Source organism: Oncorhynchus nerka, unplaced genomic scaffold (assembly GCF_034236695.1).
Source record: "Oncorhynchus nerka isolate Pitt River unplaced genomic scaffold, Oner_Uvic_2.0 unplaced_scaffold_1008, whole genome shotgun sequence".
Lineage (NCBI taxonomy): Eukaryota > Metazoa > Chordata > Actinopteri > Salmoniformes > Salmonidae > Oncorhynchus > Oncorhynchus nerka.
The window spans coordinates 12,501-31,627 of record NW_027040290.1 but is presented as its reverse complement, the minus strand read 5'-3'; the positions used below and the strand labels follow the sequence as shown (position 1 = coordinate 31,627).

The following is a 19,127-nucleotide window of genomic DNA, read 5'->3' as shown; positions in this document are numbered from 1 at the left end:
CCAGCCACTTTAATCATGGGAATTGATGGGAAATGATGTAAAATATATCACTAGCCACTTTAAACAATGCTACCTTATATAATGTTACTTACCCTACATTATTCATCTCATATGTATACGTATATACTGTACTCTATATCATCTCCTGCATCCTTATGTCACTAGCCACTTTAAACAATACTACCTAATATAATGTTTACATACCCTACATTATTCATCTCATATGCATATGTATATACTGTACTCTATATCATCGACTGCATTCTTATGTAATACATGTATCACTAGCCACTTTAACTATGCCACTTTGTCTACATACTCATCTCATATGTATATACTGTACTCGATACCATCTACTGTATCTTGCCTATGCTGCCCTGTACCATCACTCATTCATATGTACATATTCTTTATCCCCTTACACTTGTGTCTATGAGGTAGTAGTTTTGGAATTGTTAGTTAGATTACTTGTTGGTTATCACTGCATTGTCGGAACTAGAAGCACAAGCATTTCGCTACACTCGCATTAACATCTGCTAACCATGTGTATGTGACAAATAACATTTGATTTGATTTGCTTCATCCGATGTTGGATCGTTTTCATTGTCGCTCTCGTCATCCGGAGGCAAATACCATTGCTGCCCCTTCAACACGTAGCAGTCCAGCCTTTTCCAAACCCCTGGATGATAGTGGATTTTTTGACAATGCTCCACGCTGTCAGGACCCACTGGCAGACTTGACCATAAGTTGCTCTTCGTTTTAGCGAAGGATTTCTCCCCACTTGTCATCCAAGCCTCCCACTGAACATGGGAGCGCCACCTTAAATGCACGATTTACACTGATGTCGAGTGGCTGCAAATACTTTGGGCCTTTCTTTCTGAAACTCGTCAGTCTATTCTTGTTCTGAGAAATGAAGGCTATTCCACGTGAGGAACTGCCAAGAAACTGAAGATCTCGTACAACGCTGTGTGCAAACTGGCTCTAACCAGAAGAGAAAGAGGAGTTGGAGGCCCCGGTGCACATCTGAGCAAGAGGACAAGTACATTAGAGTGTCTAGTTTGAGAAACAGACGCCTCACAAGTCCACAACAGGCAGCTTCATTAAATAGTACCCACAAAACACCAGTCTCAACGTCAACAGTGAAGAGGCGACTCTGGGATGCTGGCCTTCTAAGGCAGAGTTCCTCTGTCCAGTCTCAACGTCAACGGTGAAGAGGAGACTCCAGGATGCTGGCCTTCTAGGCAGAGTTCCTCTGTCCAGTCTCAACGTCAACAGTGAAGAGGAGACTCCGGGATGCTGGCCTTCTAGGCAGAGTTCCTCTGTCCAGTCTCAACGTCAACAGTGAAGAGGAGACTCCGGGATGCTGGCCTTCTAGGCAGAGTTCCTCTGTCCAGTCTCAACGTCAACAGTGAAGAGGAGACTCCGGGATGCTGGCCTTCTAGGCAGAGTTCCTCTGTCCAGTCTCAACGTCAACAGTGAAGAGGAGACTCCGGGATGCTGGCCTTCTAGGCAGAGTTCCTCTGTCCAGTCTCAACGTCAACAGTGAAGAGGAGACTCCGGGATGCTGGCCTTCTAGGCAGAGTTCCTCTGTCCAGTCTCAACGTCAACAGTGAAGAGGAGACTCCGGGATGCTGGCCTTCTAGGCAGAGTTCCTCTGTCCAGTCTCAACGTCAACAGTGAAGAGGAGACTCCGGGATGCTGGCCTTCTAGGCAGAGTTCCTCTGTCCAGTCTCAACGTCAACAGTGAAGAGGCGACTCTGGGATGCTGGCCTTCTAGGCAGAGTTCCTCTGTCCAGTCTCAACAGTGAAGAGGAGACTCCAGGATGCTGGTCTTCTAGGCAGAGTTCCTCTGTCCAGTCTCAACGTCAACAGTGAAGAGGAGACTCCGGGATGCTGGTCTTCTAGGCAGAGTTCCTCTGTCCAGTCTCAACGTCAACAGTGAAGAGGAGACTCCGGGATGCTTGTGTGTTGTGTTACCAGGCTGATGTGTGGAGTATGGGAGTGCTGCTGTTTGCTCTGCTCTGTGGATATCTAATGTGTGTGTGTGTGTGTGTGTGTGTTGTGTTACCAGGCTGATGTGTGGAGTATGGGGGTGCTGATGTGTGGATATATAATGTGTGTGTGTGTGTGTTGTGTTACCAGGCTGATGTGTGGAGTATGGGAGTGCTGCTGTTTGCTCTGCTCTGTGGATATATAATGTGTGTGTGTGTGTGTGTGTGTGTGTGTGTGTGTGTGTGTGTATGTTGTTACCAGGCTGATGTGTGGAGTATGGGAGTGCTGCTGTTTGCTCTGCTCTGTGGATATCTGCCGTTTGATGACGACAACTGTATGGTCCTCTACAGGAAAATCACCGTAAGTTACTGTCTGTATTGGTCAAGTTACAGGGTGGTTAGCCAGGTATCCAAGGTAACGTGACAGAACATGGTTGTTAGCTAGGTATCCAAGGTAACGTGACAGAACATGGTTGTTAGCCAGGTATCCAAGGTAACGTGACTGAACATGGTTGTTAGCCAGGTATCCAACGTAACGTGACAGAACATGGTTGTTAGCTAGGTATCCAAGGTAACGTGACAGAACATGGTTGTTAGCTAGGTATCCAAGGTAACGTGACAGAACATGGTTGTTAGCCAGGTATCCAAGGTAACGTGACAGAACATGGTTGTTAGCTAGGTATCCAAGGTAACGTGACAGAACATGGTTGTTAGCTAGGTATCCAAGGTAACGTGACAGAACATGGTTGTTAGCCAGGTATCCAAGGTAACGTGACTGAACATGGTTGTTAGCCAGGTATCCAACGTAACGTGACAGAACATGGTTGTTAGCTAGGTATCCAAGGTAACGTGACAGAACATGGTTGTTAGCTAGGTATCAAGGTAACGTGACAGAACATGGTTGTTAGCCAGGTATCCAAGGTAACGTGACTGAACATGGTTGTTAGCCAGGTATCCAACGTAACGTGACAGAACATGGTTGTTAGCTAGGTATCCAAGGTAACGTGACAGAACATGGTTGTTAGCCAGGTATCCAAGGTAACGTGACAGAACATGGTTGTTAGCTAGGTATCCAAGGTAACGTGACAGAACATGGTTGTTAGCTAGATATCCAAGGTAACGTGACACAACATGGTTGTTTAACAAATGGTTCAGCCAGCTAGTAGTTTTAGGACGGACAGCTATTTCTGACACGGTAGAAGGGAAAACCATTTAGTGCCACTAATATAGTTCAGAACTGTTCAACCGTGACAGTTGGTTTTCTCTGGAGGAAAGGGTTCAACCGTGACAGTTGGTTTTCTCTGGAGGAAAGGGTTCAACCGTGACAGTTGGTTTTCTCTGGAGGAAAGGGTTCAACCGTGACAGTTGGTTTTCTCTGGAGGAAAGGGTTCAACCGTGACAGTTGGTTTTCTCTGGAGGAAAGGGTTCAACCGTGACAGTTGGTTTTCTCTGGAGGAAAGGGTTCAACCGTGACAGTTGGTTTTCTCTGGAGGAAAGGGTTCAACCGCGACAGTTGGTTTCTCTGGAGGAAAGGGTTGACCGTGACAGTTGGTTTTCTCTGGAGGAAAGGGTTCAACCGTGACAGTTGGTTTTCTCTGGAGGAATGTGACCGTTGGTTTTCTCTGGAGGAAAACCGTGACAGTTGGTTTCTCTGGAGGAAAGGGTTCAACCGTGACAGTTGGTTTTCTGTGACAGTTGGTTTTCTCTGAGGAAAGGGTTCAACCATGACAGTTGGTTTCTCTGTGGAAGGGTTCAACCGTGACAGTTGGTTTTCTCTGGAGGAAAGGGTTCAACCGTGACAGTTGGTTTTCTCTGGAGGAAAGGGTTCAACCGTGACAGTTGGTTTTCTCTGGAAAGGGTTCAACCGTGACAGTTGGTTTCTCTGGAGGAAGGGTTCAACCGTGACAGTTGGTTTCTCTGGAGGAAAGGGTTCAACCGCGACAGTTGGTTTTCTCTGGAGGAAAGGGTTCAACCATGACAGTTGGTTTTCTCTGTGGAAGGGTTCAACCGTGACAGTTGGTTTTCTCTGGAGGAAAGGGTTCAACCGTGACAGTTGGTTTTCTCTGGAGGAAAGGGTTCAACCATGACAGTTGGTTTTCTCTGTGGAAGGGTTCAACCGTGACAGTTGGTTTTCTCTGGAGGAAAGGGTTCAACCGTGACAGTTGGTTTTCTCTGGAGGAAAGGGTTCAACCGTGACAGTTGGTTTCTCTGGAGGAAAGGGTTGTGACAGTTGGTTTTCTCTGGAGGGTTCAAAAGTTGGTTTTCTGGAGGAAAGGGTTCAACCGTGACAGTTGGTTTTCTCTGGAGGAAAGGGTTCAACCATGACAGTTGGTTTTCTCTGTGGAAGGGTTCAACCGTGACAGTTGGTTTTCTCTGGAGGAAAGGGTTCAACCGTGACAGTTGGTTTTCTCTGGAGGAAAGGGTTCAACCATGACAGTTGGTTTTCTCTGTGGAAGGGTTCAACCGTGACAGTTGGTTTTCTCTGGAGGAAAGGGTTCAACCGTGACAGTTTGTTTTCTCTGGAGGAAAGGGTTCAACCGTGACAGTTGGTTTTCTCTGGAGGAAAGGGTTCAACCGCGACAGTTGGTTTTCTCTGGAGGAAAGGGTTCAACCATGACAGTTGGTTTTCTCTGTGGAAGGGTTCAACGCGTGACAGTTGGTTTCTCTGGAGGAAAGGGTTCAACCGTGACAGTTGGTTTTCTCTGGAGGAAAGGGTTCAACCGTGACAGTTGGTTTTCTCTGGAGGAAAGGGTTCAACCGTGACAGTTGGTTTTCTCTGGAGGAAAGGGTTCAACCATGACAGTTGGTTTTCTCTGTGGAAGGGTTCAACCGTGACAGTTGGTTTTCTCTGGAGGAAAGGGTTCAACCGTGACAGTTGGTTTTCTCTGGAGGAAAGGGTTCAACCGTGACAGTTGGTTTTCTCTGGAGGAAAGGGTTCAACCGTGACAGTTGGTTTTCTCTGGAGAAAGGGTTCAACCGTGACAGTTGGTTTTCTCTGGAGGAAAGGGTTCAACCGTGACAGTTGGTTTCTCTGGAGGAAAGGGTTCAACCGTGACAGTTGGTTTTCTCTGGAGGAAAGGGTTCAACCGTGACAGTTGGTTTTCTCTGGAGGAAAGGGTTCAACCGTGACAGTTGGTTTTCTCTGGAGGAAAGGGTTCAACCGTGACAGTTGGTTTTCTCTGGAGGAAAAGTTGGTTTTCTCTGGAGGAAAGGGTTCAACCGTGACAGTTGGTTTTCTCTGGAGGAAAGGGTTCAACCATGACAGTTGGTTTTCTCTGTGAGGAAGGGTTCAACCGTGACAGTTGGTTTTCTCTGGAGGAAATGGTTCAACCGTGACAGTTGGTTTCTCTGGAGGAAATGTTCAACCGTGACAGTTGGTTTCTCTGGAGGAAAGGGTTCAACCGTGACAGTTGGTTTCTCTGGAGGAAAGGGTTCAACCATGACAGTTGGTTTTCTCTGGAGGAAAGGGTTCAACCGTGACAGTTGGTTTCTCTGGAGGAAAGGGTTTGACAGTTGGTTTTCTCTGGAGAAAAGGGTTCAACCGTGACAGTTGGTTTTCTCTGGAGAAAAGGGTTCGACCGTGACAGTTGGTTTTCTCTGGAGGAAAGGGTTCAACCGTGACAGTTGGTTTTCTCTGGAGGAAAGGGTTCAACCGTGACAGTTGGTTTCTCTGGAGGAAAGGGTTCAACCGTGACAGTTGGTTTTCTCTGAGGAAAGGGTTCAACCGTGACAGTTGGTTTTCTCTGGAGGAAAGGGTTCAACCGTGACAGTTGGTTTTCTCTGAGGAAAGGGTTCAACCGTGACAGTTGGTTTTCTCTGGAGGAAAGGGTTCAACCGTGACAGTTGGTTTTCTCTGGAGGAAAGGGTTCAACCGTGACAGTTGGTTTTCTCTGGAGGAAATGTGACAGTTGGTTTTCTCTGGAGGAAATGTGACAGTTGGTTTTCTCTGGAGGAAAGGGTTCAACCGTGACAGTTGGTTTTCTCTGGAGGAAATGTGACAGTTGGTTTCTCTGGAGGAAAGGGTTCAACCGTGACAGTTGGTTTTCTCTGGAGGAAAGGGTTCAACCGTGACAGTTGGTTTCTCTGGAGGAAAGGGTTCAACCGTGACAGTTGGTTTCTCTGGAGGAAAGGGTTCAACCGTGACAGTTGGTTTTCTCTGGAGAAAGGGTTCAACCGTGACAGTTGGTTTTCTCTGGAGTGAAAGTTGGTTTTTCAACCGTGACAGTTGGTTTCTCTGGAGGAAAGGGTTGTGACAGTTGGTTTTCTCTGGAGGAAAGGGTTCAACCGTGACAGTTGGTTTTCTCTGGAGGAAATGTGACAGTTGGTTTCTCTGTGAAAGGGTTCAACCGTGACAGTTGGTTTTCTCTGAGGAAAGGGTTCAACCGTGACAGTTGGTTTTCTCTGGAGGAAAGGGTTCAACCGTGACAGTTGGTTTTCTCTGGAGGAAAGGGTTCAACCGTGACAGTTGGTTTTCTCTGGAGGAAAGGGTTCAACCGTGACAGTTGGTTTTCTCTGGAGGAAAGGGTTCAACCGTGACAGTTGGTTTTCTCTGGAGGAAAGGGTTCAACCGTGACAGTTGGTTTTCTCTGGAGGAAATGTTACCGTTGGTTTTCTCTGGAGGAAAGGGTTCAACCGTGACAGTTGGTTTTCTCTGGAGGGAAGGGTTCAACCGTGACAGTTGGTTTTCTCTGTGGAAGGGTTCAACCGTGACAGTTGGTTTTCTCTGGAGGAAATGGTTCAACCGTGACAGTTGGTTTTCTCTGGAGGAAATGTTACCGTTGGTTTTCTCTGGAGGAAAGGGTTCAACCGTGACAGTTGGTTTTCTCTGGAGGGAAGGGTTCAACCATGACAGTTGGTTTTCTCTGTGGAAGGGTTCAACCGTGACAGTTGGTTTTCTCTGGAGAAAGGGTTCAACCGTGACAGTTGGTTTTCTCTGGAGAAAGGGTTCAACCGTTTTCTGACAGTTGGTTTTCTCTGGAGAAAAGGGTTCGACCGTGACAGTTGGTTTTCTCTGGAGGAAAGGGTTCAACCGTGACAGTTGGTTTTCTCTGGAGGAAAGGGTTCAACCGTGACAGTTGGTTTTCTCTGTGAAAGGGTTCAACCGTGACAGTTGGTTTTCTCTGTGAAAGGGTTCAACCGTGACAGTTGGTTTTCTCTGGAGGAAAGGGTTCAACCGTGACAGTTGGTTTTCTCTGGAGGAAAGGGTTCAACCGTGACAGTTGGTTTTCTCTGGAGGAAAGGGTTCAACCGTGACAGTTGGTTTTCTCTGGAGGAAAGGGTTCAACCGTGACAGTTGGTTTTCTCTGGAGGAAATGTGACAGTTGGTTTTCTCTGGAGGAAATGTGACAGTTGGTTTTCTCTGGAGGAAAGGGTTCAACCGTGACAGTTGGTTTTCTCTGGAGGAAATGTGACAGTTGGTTTTCTCTGGAGGAAAGGGTTCAACCGTGACAGTTGGTTTTCTCTGGAGGAAAGGGTTCGACCGTGACAGTTGGTTTTCTCTGGAGGAAAGGGTTCAACCGCGACAGTTGGTTTTCTCTGGAGGAAAGGGTTCAACCATGACAGTTGGTTTTCTCTGTGGAAGGGTTCAACCGTGACAGTTGGTTTTCTCTGGAGGAAAGGGTTCAACCGTGACAGTTGGTTTTCTCTGGAGGAAAGGGTTCAACCGTGACAGTTGGTTTTCTCTGGAGGAAAGTGACAGTTGGTTTCTCTGGAGGAAAGGGTTCAACCGTGACAGTTGGTTTTCTCTGGAGGAAAGGGTTCAACCGTGACAGTTGGTTTTCTCTGGAGGAAAGGGTTCAACCGTGACAGTTGGTTTTCTCTGGAGGAAAGGGTTCAACCGTGACAGTTGGTTTTCTCTGGAGGAAAGGGTTCAACCATGACAGTTGGTTTTCTCTGTGGAAGGGTTCAACCGTGACAGTTGGTTTTCTCTGGAGGAAAGGGTTCAACCGTGACAGTTGGTTTTCTCTGGAGGAAAGGGTTCAACCGTGACAGTTGGTTTTCTCTGGAGGAAGGGTTCAACCGTGACAGTTGGTTTTCTCTGGAGGAAAGGGTTCAACCGTGACAGTTGGTTTCTCTGGAGGAAAGGGTTCAACCGTGACAGTTGGTTTCTCTGGAGGAAAGGGTTCAACCGTGACAGTTGGTTTCTCTGGAGGAAAGGGTTCAACCATGACAGTTGGTTTCTCTGTGGAAAGGGTTCAACCGTGACAGTTGGTTTTCTCTGGAGGAAAGGGTTCAACCGTGACAGTTGGTTTCTCTGAAAGGGTTCAACCGTGACAGTTGGTTTTCTCTGTGGAAGGGTTCAACCGTGACAGTTGGTTTTCTCTGGAGGAAAGGGTTCAACCGTGACAGTTGGTTTTCTCTGGAGGAAAGGGTTCAACCGTGACAGTTGGTTTTCTCTGGAGGAAGGGTTCAACCGTGACAGTTGGTTTTCTCTGAGGAAAGGGTTCAACCGTGACAGTTGGTTTCTCTGGAGGAAAGGGTTCAACCGTGACAGTTGGTTTTCTCTGGAGAAAAGGGTTCAACCGTGACAGTTGGTTTTCTCTGGAGGAAAGGGTTCAACCGTGACAGTTGGTTTTCTCTGGAGGAAAGGGTTCAACCGTGACAGTTGGTTTTCTCTGGAGGAAAGGGTTCAACCGTGACAGTTGGTTTTCTCTGGAGGAAATGTTACCGTTGGTTTTCTCTGGAGGAAAGGGTTCAACCGTGACAGTTGGTTTTCTCTGTGGAAGGGTTCAACCGTGACAGTTGGTTTTCTCTGGAGGAAAGGGTTCAACCGTGACAGTTGGTTTTCTCTGGAGGAAAGGGTTCAACCGTGACAGTTGGTTTTCTCTGGAGAAAAGGGTTCAACCGTGACAGTTGGTTTTCTCTGGAGAAAAGGGTTCGACCGTGACAGTTGGTTTTCTCTGGAGGAAAGGGTTCAACCGTGACAGTTGGTTTTCTCTGGAGGAAAGGGTTCAACCGTGACAGTTGGTTTTCTCTGTGAAAGGGTTCAACCGTGACAGTTGGTTTTCTCTGAGGAAAGGGTTCAACCGTGACAGTTGGTTTTCTCTGGAGGAAAGGGTTCAACCGTGACAGTTGGTTTTCTCTGGAGGAAAGGGTTCAACCGTGACAGTTGGTTTTCTCTGGAGGAAAGGGTTCAACCGTGACAGTTGGTTTTCTCTGGAGGAAAGGGTTCAACCGTGACAGTTGGTTTCTCTGGAGGAAAGGGTTCAACCGTGACAGTTGGTTTTCTCTGGAGGAAAGGGTTCAACCGTGACAGTTGGTTTTCTCTGGAGGAAAGGGTTCAACCGTGACAGTTGGTTTTCTCTGGAGGAAAGGGTTCAACCGTGACAGTTGGTTTTCTCTGGAGGAAATGTGACAGTTGGTTTTCTCTGGAGGAAATGTGACAGTTGGTTTCTCTGGAGGAAAGGGTTCAACCGTGACAGTTGGTTTTCTCTGGAGGAAATGTGACAGTTGGTTTTCTCTGGAGGAAAGGGTTCAACCGTGACAGTTGGTTTTCTCTGGAGGAAAGGGTTCAACCGTGACAGTTGGTTTTCTCTGGAGGAAAGGGTTCAACCGTGACAGTTGGTTTTCTCTGGAGGAAAGGGTTCAACCGTGACAGTTGGTTTCTCTGGAGGAAAGGGTTCAACCGTGACAGTTGGTTTTCTCTGGAGGAAAGGGTTCAACCGTGACAGTTGGTTTTCTCTGGAGGAAAGGGTTCAACCGTGACAGTTGGTTTTCTCTGGAGGAAAGGGTTCAACCGTGACAGTTGGTTTTCTCTGGAGGAAAGGGTTCAACCGTGACAGTTGGTTTTCTCTGGAGGAAAGGGTTCAACCGTGACAGTTGGTTTTCTCTGGAGGAAATGTTACCGTTGGTTTTCTCTGGAGGAAAGGGTTCAACCGTGACAGTTGGTTTTCTCTGGAGGGAAGGGTTCAACCATGACAGTTGGTTTTCTCTGTGGAAGGGTTCAACCGTGACAGTTGGTTTTCTCTGGAGGAAAGGGTTCAACCGTGACAGTTGGTTTTCTCTGGAGAAAAGGGTTCAACCGTGACAGTTGGTTTTCTCTGGAGAAAAGGGTTCGACCGTGACAGTTGGTTTTCTCTGGAGGAAAGGGTTCAACCGTGACAGTTGGTTTTCTCTGGAGGAAAGGGTTCAACCGTGACAGTTGGTTTTCTCTGTGAAAGGGTTCAACCGTGACAGTTGGTTTTCTCTGTGAAAGGGTTCAACCGTGACAGTTGGTTTTCTCTGGAGGAAAGGGTTCAACCGTGACAGTTGGTTTTCTCTGTGAAAGGGTTCAACCGTGACAGTTGGTTTTCTCTGTGAAAGGGTTCAACCGTGACAGTTGGTTTTCTCTGGAGGAAAGGGTTCAACCGTGACAGTTGGTTTTCTCTGGAGGAAAGGGTTCAACCGTGACAGTTGGTTTTCTCTGGAGGAAAGGGTTCAACCGTGACAGTTGGTTTCTCTGGAGGAAAGGGTTCAACCGTGACAGTTGGTTTTCTCTGGAGGAAATGTGACAGTTGGTTTTCTCTGGAGGAAATGTGACAGTTGGTTTTCTCTGGAGGAAAGGGTTCAACCGTGACAGTTGGTTTTCTCTGGAGGAAATGTGACAGTTGGTTTTCTCTGGAGGAAAGGGTTCAACCGTGACAGTTGGTTTTCTCTGGAGGAAAGGGTTCGACCGTGACAGTTGGTTTTCTCTGGAGGAAAGGGTTCGACCGTGACAGTTGGTTTTCTCTGGAGGAAAGGGTTCGACCGTGACAGTTGGTTTTCTCTGGAGGAAAGGGTTCGACCGTGACAGTTGGTTTTCTCTGGAGGAAATGTGACAGTTGGTTTTCTCTGGAGGAAATGTGACCGTTGGTTTTCTCTGGAGGAAAGGGTTCAACCGTGACAGTTGGTTTTCTCTGGAGGAAATGTGACAGTTGGTTTTCTCTGTGAAAGGGTTCAACCGTGACAGTTGGTTTTCTCTGTGAAAGGGTTCAACCGTGACAGTTGGTTTTCTCTGGAGGAAAGGGTTCAACCGTGACAGTTGGTTTTCTCTGTGGAAGGGTTCAACCGTGACAGTTGGTTTTCTCTGGAGGAAAGGGTTCAACCGTGACAGTTGGTTTTCTCTGGAGGAAAGGGTTCAACCGTGACAGTTGGTTTTCTCTGGAGGGAAGGGTTCAACCGTGACAGTTGGTTTTCTCTGTGGAAGGGTTCAACCGTGACAGTTGGTTTTCTCTGGAGGAAAGGGTTCAACCGTGACAGTTGGTTTTCTCTGGAGAAAAGGGTTCAACCGTGACAGTTGGTTTTCTCTGGAGAAAAGGGTTCGACCGTGACAGTTGGTTTTCTCTGGAGGAAAGGGTTCAACCGTGACAGTTGGTTTTCTCTGGAGGAAAGGGTTCAACCGTGACAGTTGGTTTTCTCTGGAGGAAAGGGTTCAACCGTGACAGTTGGTTTTCTCTGGAGGAAAGGGTTCAACCGTGACAGTTGGTTTTCTCTGGAGGAAAGGGTTCAACCGTGACAGTTGGTTTTCTCTGGAGGAAATGTTACCGTTGGTTTTCTCTGGAGGAAAGGGTTCAACCGTGACAGTTGGTTTTCTCTGGAGGGAAGGGTTCAACCATGACAGTTGGTTTTCTCTGTGGAAGGGTTCAACCGTGACAGTTGGTTTTCTCTGGAGGAAAGGGTTCAACCGTGACAGTTGGTTTTCTCTGGAGAAAAGGGTTCAACCGTGACAGTTGGTTTTCTCTGGAGGAAAGGGTTCAACCGTGACAGTTGGTTTTCTCTGGAGGAAAGGGTTCAACCGTGACAGTTGGTTTTCTCTGTGAAAGGGTTCAACCGTGACAGTTGGTTTTCTCTGTGAAAGGGTTCAACCGTGACAGTTGGTTTTCTCTGGAGGAAAGGGTTCAACCGTGACAGTTGGTTTTCTCTGGAGGAAAGGGTTCAACCGTGACAGTTGGTTTTCTCTGTGAAAGGGTTCAACCGTGACAGTTGGTTTTCTCTGTGAAAGGGTTCAACCGTGACAGTTGGTTTTCTCTGGAGGAAAGGGTTCAACCGTGACAGTTGGTTTTCTCTGGAGGAAAGGGTTCAACCGTGACAGTTGGTTTTCTCTGGAGGAAAGGGTTCAACCGTGACAGTTGGTTTTCTCTGGAGGAAAGGGTTCAACCGTGACAGTTGGTTTTCTCTGGAGGAAATGTGACAGTTGGTTTTCTCTGGAGGAAATGTGACAGTTGGTTTTCTCTGGAGGAAAGGGTTCAACCGTGACAGTTGGTTTTCTCTGGAGGAAATGTGACAGTTGGTTTTCTCTGGAGGAAAGGGTTCAACCGTGACAGTTGGTTTTCTCTGGAGGAAAGGGTTCGACCGTGACAGTTGGTTTTCTCTGGAGGAAAGGGTTCGACCGTGACAGTTGGTTTTCTCTGGAGGAAAGGGTTCGACCGTGACAGTTGGTTTTCTCTGGAGGAAAGGGTTCGACCGTGACAGTTGGTTTTCTCTGGAGGAAATGTGACAGTTGGTTTTCTCTGGAGGAAATGTGACCGTTGGTTTTCTCTGGAGGAAAGGGTTCAACCGTGACAGTTGGTTTTCTCTGGAGGAAATGTGACAGTTGGTTTTCTCTGTGAAAGGGTTCAACCGTGACAGTTGGTTTTCTCTGTGAAAGGGTTCAACCGTGACAGTTGGTTTTCTCTGGAGGAAAGGGTTCAACCGTGACAGTTGGTTTTCTCTGGAGGAAAGGGTTCAACCGTGACAGTTGGTTTTCTCTGGAGGAAAGGGTTCAACCGTGACAGTTGGTTTTCTCTGGAGGAAAGGGTTCAACCGTGACAGTTGGTTTTCTCTGGAGGAAATGTGACAGTTGGTTTTCTCTGGAGGAAATGTGACAGTTGGTTTTCTCTGGAGGAAAGGGTTCAACCGTGACAGTTGGTTTTCTCTGGAGGAAATGTGACAGTTGGTTTTCTCTGGAGGAAAGGGTTCAACCGTGACAGTTGGTTTTCTCTGGAGGAAAGGGTTCGACCGTGACAGTTGGTTTTCTCTGGAGGAAAGGGTTCAACCGTGACAGTTGGTTTTCTCTGGAGGAAAGGGTTCGACCGTGACAGTTGGTTTTCTCTGGAGGAAAGGGTTCGACCGTGACAGTTGGTTTTCTCTGGAGGAAATGTGACCGTTGGTTTTCTCTGGAGGAAAGGGTTCAACCGTGACAGTTGGTTTTCTCTGGAGGAAATGTGACAGTTGGTTTTCTCTGGAGGAAAGGGTTCAACCGTGACAGTTGGTTTTCTCTGGAGGAAATGTGACAGTTGGTTTTCTCTGGAGGAAAGGGTTCAACCGTGACAGTTGGTTTTCTCTGGAGGAAAGGGTTCAACCGTGACAGTTGGTTCTTTCTATTTGGGATCGTATAAAAGCCAGATTCAAAGCCTCTGGTGTAAACTAACCTATGTGTTTCACTGTTCTAGAGAGGTAGTTACAACAACCCTCATTGGCTGTCTCCTGGGAGCATCCTGCTACTCAACCAGATGATGCAGGTACACACACACACACACACACACACACACACACACTACTGTATAGTAGGAGTTGTTTATTGTGTGTGTGTAGGTGGATCCTAAGCATCGTGTGACCATCAGACAACTCCTAGACCATCCCTGGACGATGTCTGGCTATGGCACCCCTGTAGAGTGGCACAGCAAGCAACCTGTAAGAACACACACGCACACACCTACCTACACACACACACACACACACCTACACACACACACACACCTACACACACACACCTACACACACACACCTACACACACACACCTACACACGCACACACCTACACACACACACACACACACACACCTACACACACTCAAACACCTAAACACACCTACACACACACCTAAACACACACACGTACACCTAAGAACCCCCGAACGCGCCTCTAAGAACCCCCAAACGCGCCTCTAAGAACCCCCAAACGCGCCTCTAAGAACCCCCAAACGCGCCTCTAAGAACCCCCAAACGCACCTTGTTACAGTTTTTTGTTTTTCCTTGTACGTTTTGAGGTTGGACTTTAGCACGTAGAGCTCGTTAGCACGTAGAGCTCGTTAGCACGTAGAGCTCGTTAGCACGTAGGGCTCGTTAGCACGTAGAGCGAACCGATTTGGTGTCAACTCGTTAGTCAGGATGTGTTACACCTGTGCTGGTTGCCATCTCGTTAAGGTCGACACCTCTAGTTGTCTCTAGATGTGGAGGGTCGACACCTCTAGTTGTCTCTAGATGTGGAGGGTCGACACCTCTAGTTGTCTCTAGATGTGGAGGGTCGACACCTAGTTGTCTCTAGATGTGGAGGGTCGACACCTAGTTGTCTCTAGATGTGGAGGGTCGACACCTCTAGTTGTCTCTAGATGTGGAGGGTCGACACCTAGTTGTCTCTAGATGTGGAGGGTCGACACCTAGTTGTCTCTAGATGTGGAGGGTCGACACCTCTAGTTGTCTCTAGATGTGGAGGGTCGACACCTCTAGTTGTCTCTAGATGTGGAGGGTCGACACCTCTAGTTGTCTCTAGATGTGGAGGGTCGACACCTCTAGTTGTCTCTAGATGTGGAGGGTCGACGTCTCTAGATGTGGAGGGTCGACGTCTCTAGATGTGGAGGGTCGACGCCTCTAGATGTGGAGGGTTTTCTCTAGATGTGGAGGGTCGACGCCTCTAGATGTGGAGGGTCGACGCCTCTAGATGTGGAGGGTCGACGCCTCTAGATGTGGAGGGTCGACGCCTCTAGATGTGGAGGGTCGACGCCTAGATGTGGAGGGTCGACGCCTCTAGATGTGGAGGGTCGACGCTCTAGATGTGGAGGGTCGACGCCTCTAGATGTGGAGGGTCGACGCCTCTAGATGTGGAGGGTCGACGCCTCTAGATGTGGAGGGTCGACGCCTCTAGATGTGGAGGGTCGACGCCTCTAGATGTGGAGGGTCGACGCCTCTAGATGTGGAGGGTCGACGCCTCTAGATGTGGAGGGTCGACGCCTCTAGATGTGGAGGGTCGACGCCTCTAGATGTGGAGGGTCGACGCCTCTAGTTGTCTCCTAGATGTGGAGGGTCGACACCTCTAGTTGTCTCCTAGATGTGGATCTCTTGATCGTGACGTTCTACTCTCCGTGTCTGCCGCGGACCGGTACAAGGAGGCGCGCAATGGATTATGGTCATTGTAGTTAATTACCACGTTTTCTGCACTATACACTATGTAGACTATTGGTCCGTTGGAAACTACAACTCCCTACTACATCACACAGTTCAGACTGGGTCTGATTTATCTCTAGAGAAACTACAACTCCCTACTACATCACACAGTTCAGTCTGGATCTGATTTATCTCTAGAGAAACTACAACTCCCTACTACATCACACAGTTCAGGCTGGATCTGATTTATCTCTAGAGAAACTACACATTGAGCTCAGAAAAAAACGGAATAAAATAGACTTCAAATAATTGAACCCCCCAAAAAATGATTTGCATTTTTTATTTTTTATTTTACTTTTAAAAAATTAAAAAAGTAAAATAACCAATATTTAATTTAATCACTCTGCACAGACAGACACAGTTCCTACATTAATCTGTGTATCTCTCCCCCCTCTCTCCTCCCTCCTCCCCCTCTCTCCTCCCTCCCCCCCTCTCTCCTCCCTCCTCCCCCTCTCTCCTCCCTCTCCCCCTCTCTCTCCCCCTCTCTCCTCTCTCTCCTCCCTCTCTCCTCTCTCTCTCCCCCATCTCTCTCCCCCCCCATCTCTCTCCCCCATCTCTCTCCCCCCATCTCTCTCTCCCCCATCTCTCTCTCCCCATCTTCTCTCCTCCCTCTCCCCCTCTCTCTCCCCCTCTCTCCTCTCTCTCCTCCCTCTCTCTCCCCCCATCTCTCTCTCCCCATCTCTCTCTCCCCCATCTCCCTCTCCCCCATCTCTCTCTCCCCCATCTCCCTCTCCCCCATCTCCCTCTCCCCCATCTCTCTCTCCCCATCTCTCTCTCCCCATCTCTCTCTCCCCCATCTCTCTCTCCCCCATCTCCCTCTCCCCATCTCTCTCTCCCCCATCTCTCTCTCCCCCATCTCTCTCTCCCCTCTCTCTCTCCCCATCTCTCTCTCCCCCATCTCTCTCTCCTCTCTGTCTCTCTCCCCCATCTCTCTCTCTCCTCTCTGTCTCTCTCCCCATCTCTCTCTCCCCATCTCTCTCTCCTCTATGTCTCTCTCTCCTCTCTCTCTCTCTCTCCCCCATCTCTCTCTCCCCCATCTCTCTCCTCTATGTCTCTCTCTCTCTCTCTCTCTCTCTCCCCATCTCTCTCTCCTCTCTCTCTCTCTCTCCCTCTCTCTCTCCCCATCTCTCTCTCCTCTATGTCTCTCTCTCCCCCTCTCTCTCTCCCCATCTCTCTCTCCTCTATGTCTCTCTCTCCCCTCTCTCTCTCCCCCATCTCTCTCTCCTCTGTCTCTCTCCCCCTCTCTCTCTCTCCCCCATCTCTCTCCCCCCCCTCTCTCTCCCCATCTCTCTCTCCCCATCTCTCTCTCTCCCCATCTCTCTCTCCTCTCTGTCTCTCTCTCCCCCATCTCTCTCCCCCATCTCTCTCCCCCCCATCTCTCTCCTCCCCATCTCTCTCTCCTCTCTGTCTCTCTCTCCCCCATCTCTCTCTCTCTCTCTCCCCATCTCTCTCTCTCTCTCTCCCCCCATCTCTCTCCCCCATCTCTCTCTCCCCCCCATCTCTCTCTCCCCCATCTCTCTCTCCCTCATCTCTCTCTCCTCTCTGTCTCTCTCTCCCCCATCTCTCTCTCTCTCTCTCTCTCTCTCCCCCATCTCTCTCCCTCTCTCTCTCTCCCCCATCTCTCTCCCCCATCTCTCTCTCCCCCCATCTCTCTCTCTCCCCATCTCTCTCTCTCTCTCCCCCATCTCTCTCCCCCATCTCTCTCTCCCCCATCTCTCTCTCCCCCATCTCTCTCCCCCCATCTCTCTCCCCCCATCTCTCTCTCCTCCCTCTCTCCCTCTCTCTCTCCCCCCTCTCCTCTCTCTCCCCCTCTCCTCTCTCTCCCCCTCTCCTCTCTCTCTCTCCTCCCTCTCCCCCTTCCTCTCCCCCTCCCATCTCTCTCCTCTAGTTGGGTTATATAGATGAGGACTGCATCACTGAGATGTCCGTCAGCCTGAAGATCTCCAGACAGAGCACCCTACAGCTGGTCAATGAGGTAAGGGGTGGGGGGTCCTCAGTAGAGGTAAGGGGTAACGGGGGGTCGTCAGTAGAGGTAAGGGGTACGGGGGGTTTGTCAGTAGAGGTAAGGGGTACGGGGTGGTCCTCAGTAGAGGTAAGGGGTACGGGGGGGGTCCTCAGTAGAGGTAAGGGGTACGGGGGGGTCCTCAGTAGAGGTAAGGGGTACGGGGGGTCCTCAGTAGAGGTAAGGGGTACTGGGGGGGGTAGAGGTAAGGGTCGCGGGGGAGGGTCCTCAGTAGAGGTAAGGGGTATGGGGGAGTCCTCAGTAGAGGTAAGGGGTATGGGGGGTCCTCAGTAGAGGTAAGGGATACGGGGGGTCCTCAGTAGAGGTAAGGGGTCAGTGGGGGGGTCCTCAGTAGAGGTAAGGGGTACGGGGGTTCGTCAGTAGAGGTAAGGGGTACGGGGGGTCCTCAGTAGAGGTAAGGGGTATGGGGGGTCCTCAGTAGAGGTAAGGGGTACGGGGGGGTCCTCAGTAGAGGTAAGGGGTACGGGGGGTTCGTCAGTAGAGGTAAGGGGTACGGGGTGGTCCTCAGTAGAGGTAAGGGTCGCGGGGGGTCCTCAGTAGAGGTAAGGGTCGAGGGGGTAGGGTCCTCAGTAGAGGTAAGGGGTACGGGGGAGTCCTCAGTAGAGGTAAGGGGTACGGGGGAGTCCTCAGTAGAGGTAAGGGGTACGGGGGGAGTCCTCAGTAGAGGTAAGGGGTTCGGGGGAGTCCTCAGTAGAGGTAAGGGGTTCGGGGGGTCCTCGGTAGAGGTAAGGGGTACTGGGGGGGTCCTCGGTAGAGGTAAGGGGTACGGGGGGTCCTCGGTAGAGGTAAGGGGTACGGGGGGTCCTCGGTAGAGGTAAGGGGTACGGGGGTCCTCAGTAGAGGGGGGGGTCCTAAGGGTAAGGGCGGGGGGAATAGATTCATGTATTTTTTTTAAATGACATATTTTTTTCCCACAATGTAGAAGCTAAATGAATATAGGTGGAGACACTGTGTATATCATTGTGTGTGTGTGGTATTGACGGGTTTCTCCAGTAGATGGCAGTATAACAGTGTGGTATTGACGGGTTTCTCCAGTAGATGGCAGTATAACAGTGTGGTATTGACAGGTTTCTCCAGTAGATGGCAGTATAACAGTGTGTGTGTGTGTGTGTGGTATTGACGGGTTTCTCCAGTAGATGGCAGTATAACAGTGTGTGTGTGGTATTGACAGGTTTCTCCAGTAGATGGCAGTATAACAGTGTGTGTGTGGTATTGACGGGTTTCTCCAGTAGATGGCAGTATAACAGTGTGTGTGTGGTATTGACAGGTTTCTCCAGTAGATGGCAGTATAACAGTGTGTGTGTGTGTGTGTGTGTGTGTGGTATTGACGGGTTTCTCCAGTAGATGGCAGTATAACAGTGTGTGTGTGTGTGTGTGTGTGTGTGTGTGTGTGGTATTGACGGGTTTCTCCAGTAGATGGCAGTATAACAGTGTGTGTGTGTGTGTGTGTGTGTGTGTGGTATTGACGGGTTTCTCCAGTAGATGGCAGTATAACAGTGTGTGTGTGTGTGTGTGTGTGTGGTATTGACGGGTTTCTCCAGTAGATGGCAGTATAACAGTGTGTGTGTGTGTGTGTGTGGTATTGACGGGTTTCTCCAGTAGATGGCAGTATAACAGTGTGTGTGTGTGTGTGTGTGGTATTGACGGGTTTCTCCAGTAGATGGCAGTATAACAGTGTGTGTGTGGTATTGACGGGTTTCTCCAGTAGATGGCAGTATAACAGTGTGGTATTGACGGGTTTCTCCAGTAGATGGCAGTATAACAGTGTGTGTGTGTGTGTGTGTGTGTGTGTGTGTGTGTGTGTGTGTGTGGTATTGACGGGTTTCTCCAGTAGATGGCAGTATAACAGTGTGTGTGTGTGTGTGTGTGGTATTGACGGGTTTCTCCAGTAGATGGCAGTATAACAGTGTGTGTGTGGTATTGACAGGTTTCTCCAGTAGATGGCAGTATAACAG

At 49.2% G+C, this 19,127-nt stretch overlaps 1 protein-coding gene across 1 annotated transcript in view; it reads left to right on the top strand.

Moving 5' to 3' along the window:
• The first annotated feature begins 1,856 nt into the window (after positions 1-1,856).
• The window catches only part of LOC135570252 (maternal embryonic leucine zipper kinase-like), a 22,454-nt gene continuing 5,183 nt past the window's right edge, over positions 1,857-19,127 (top strand). The window contains exons 1-4 of the mRNA XM_065016366.1: positions 1,857-2,352; positions 13,379-13,447; positions 13,521-13,619; positions 17,038-17,124. Of these exons, the coding sequence (XP_064872438.1) occupies positions 2,158-2,352; positions 13,379-13,447; positions 13,521-13,619; positions 17,038-17,124 (450 nt within the window). The 5' untranslated portion in view covers positions 1,857-2,157. The remainder of the gene's footprint in view (positions 2,353-13,378; positions 13,448-13,520; positions 13,620-17,037; positions 17,125-19,127) is intronic.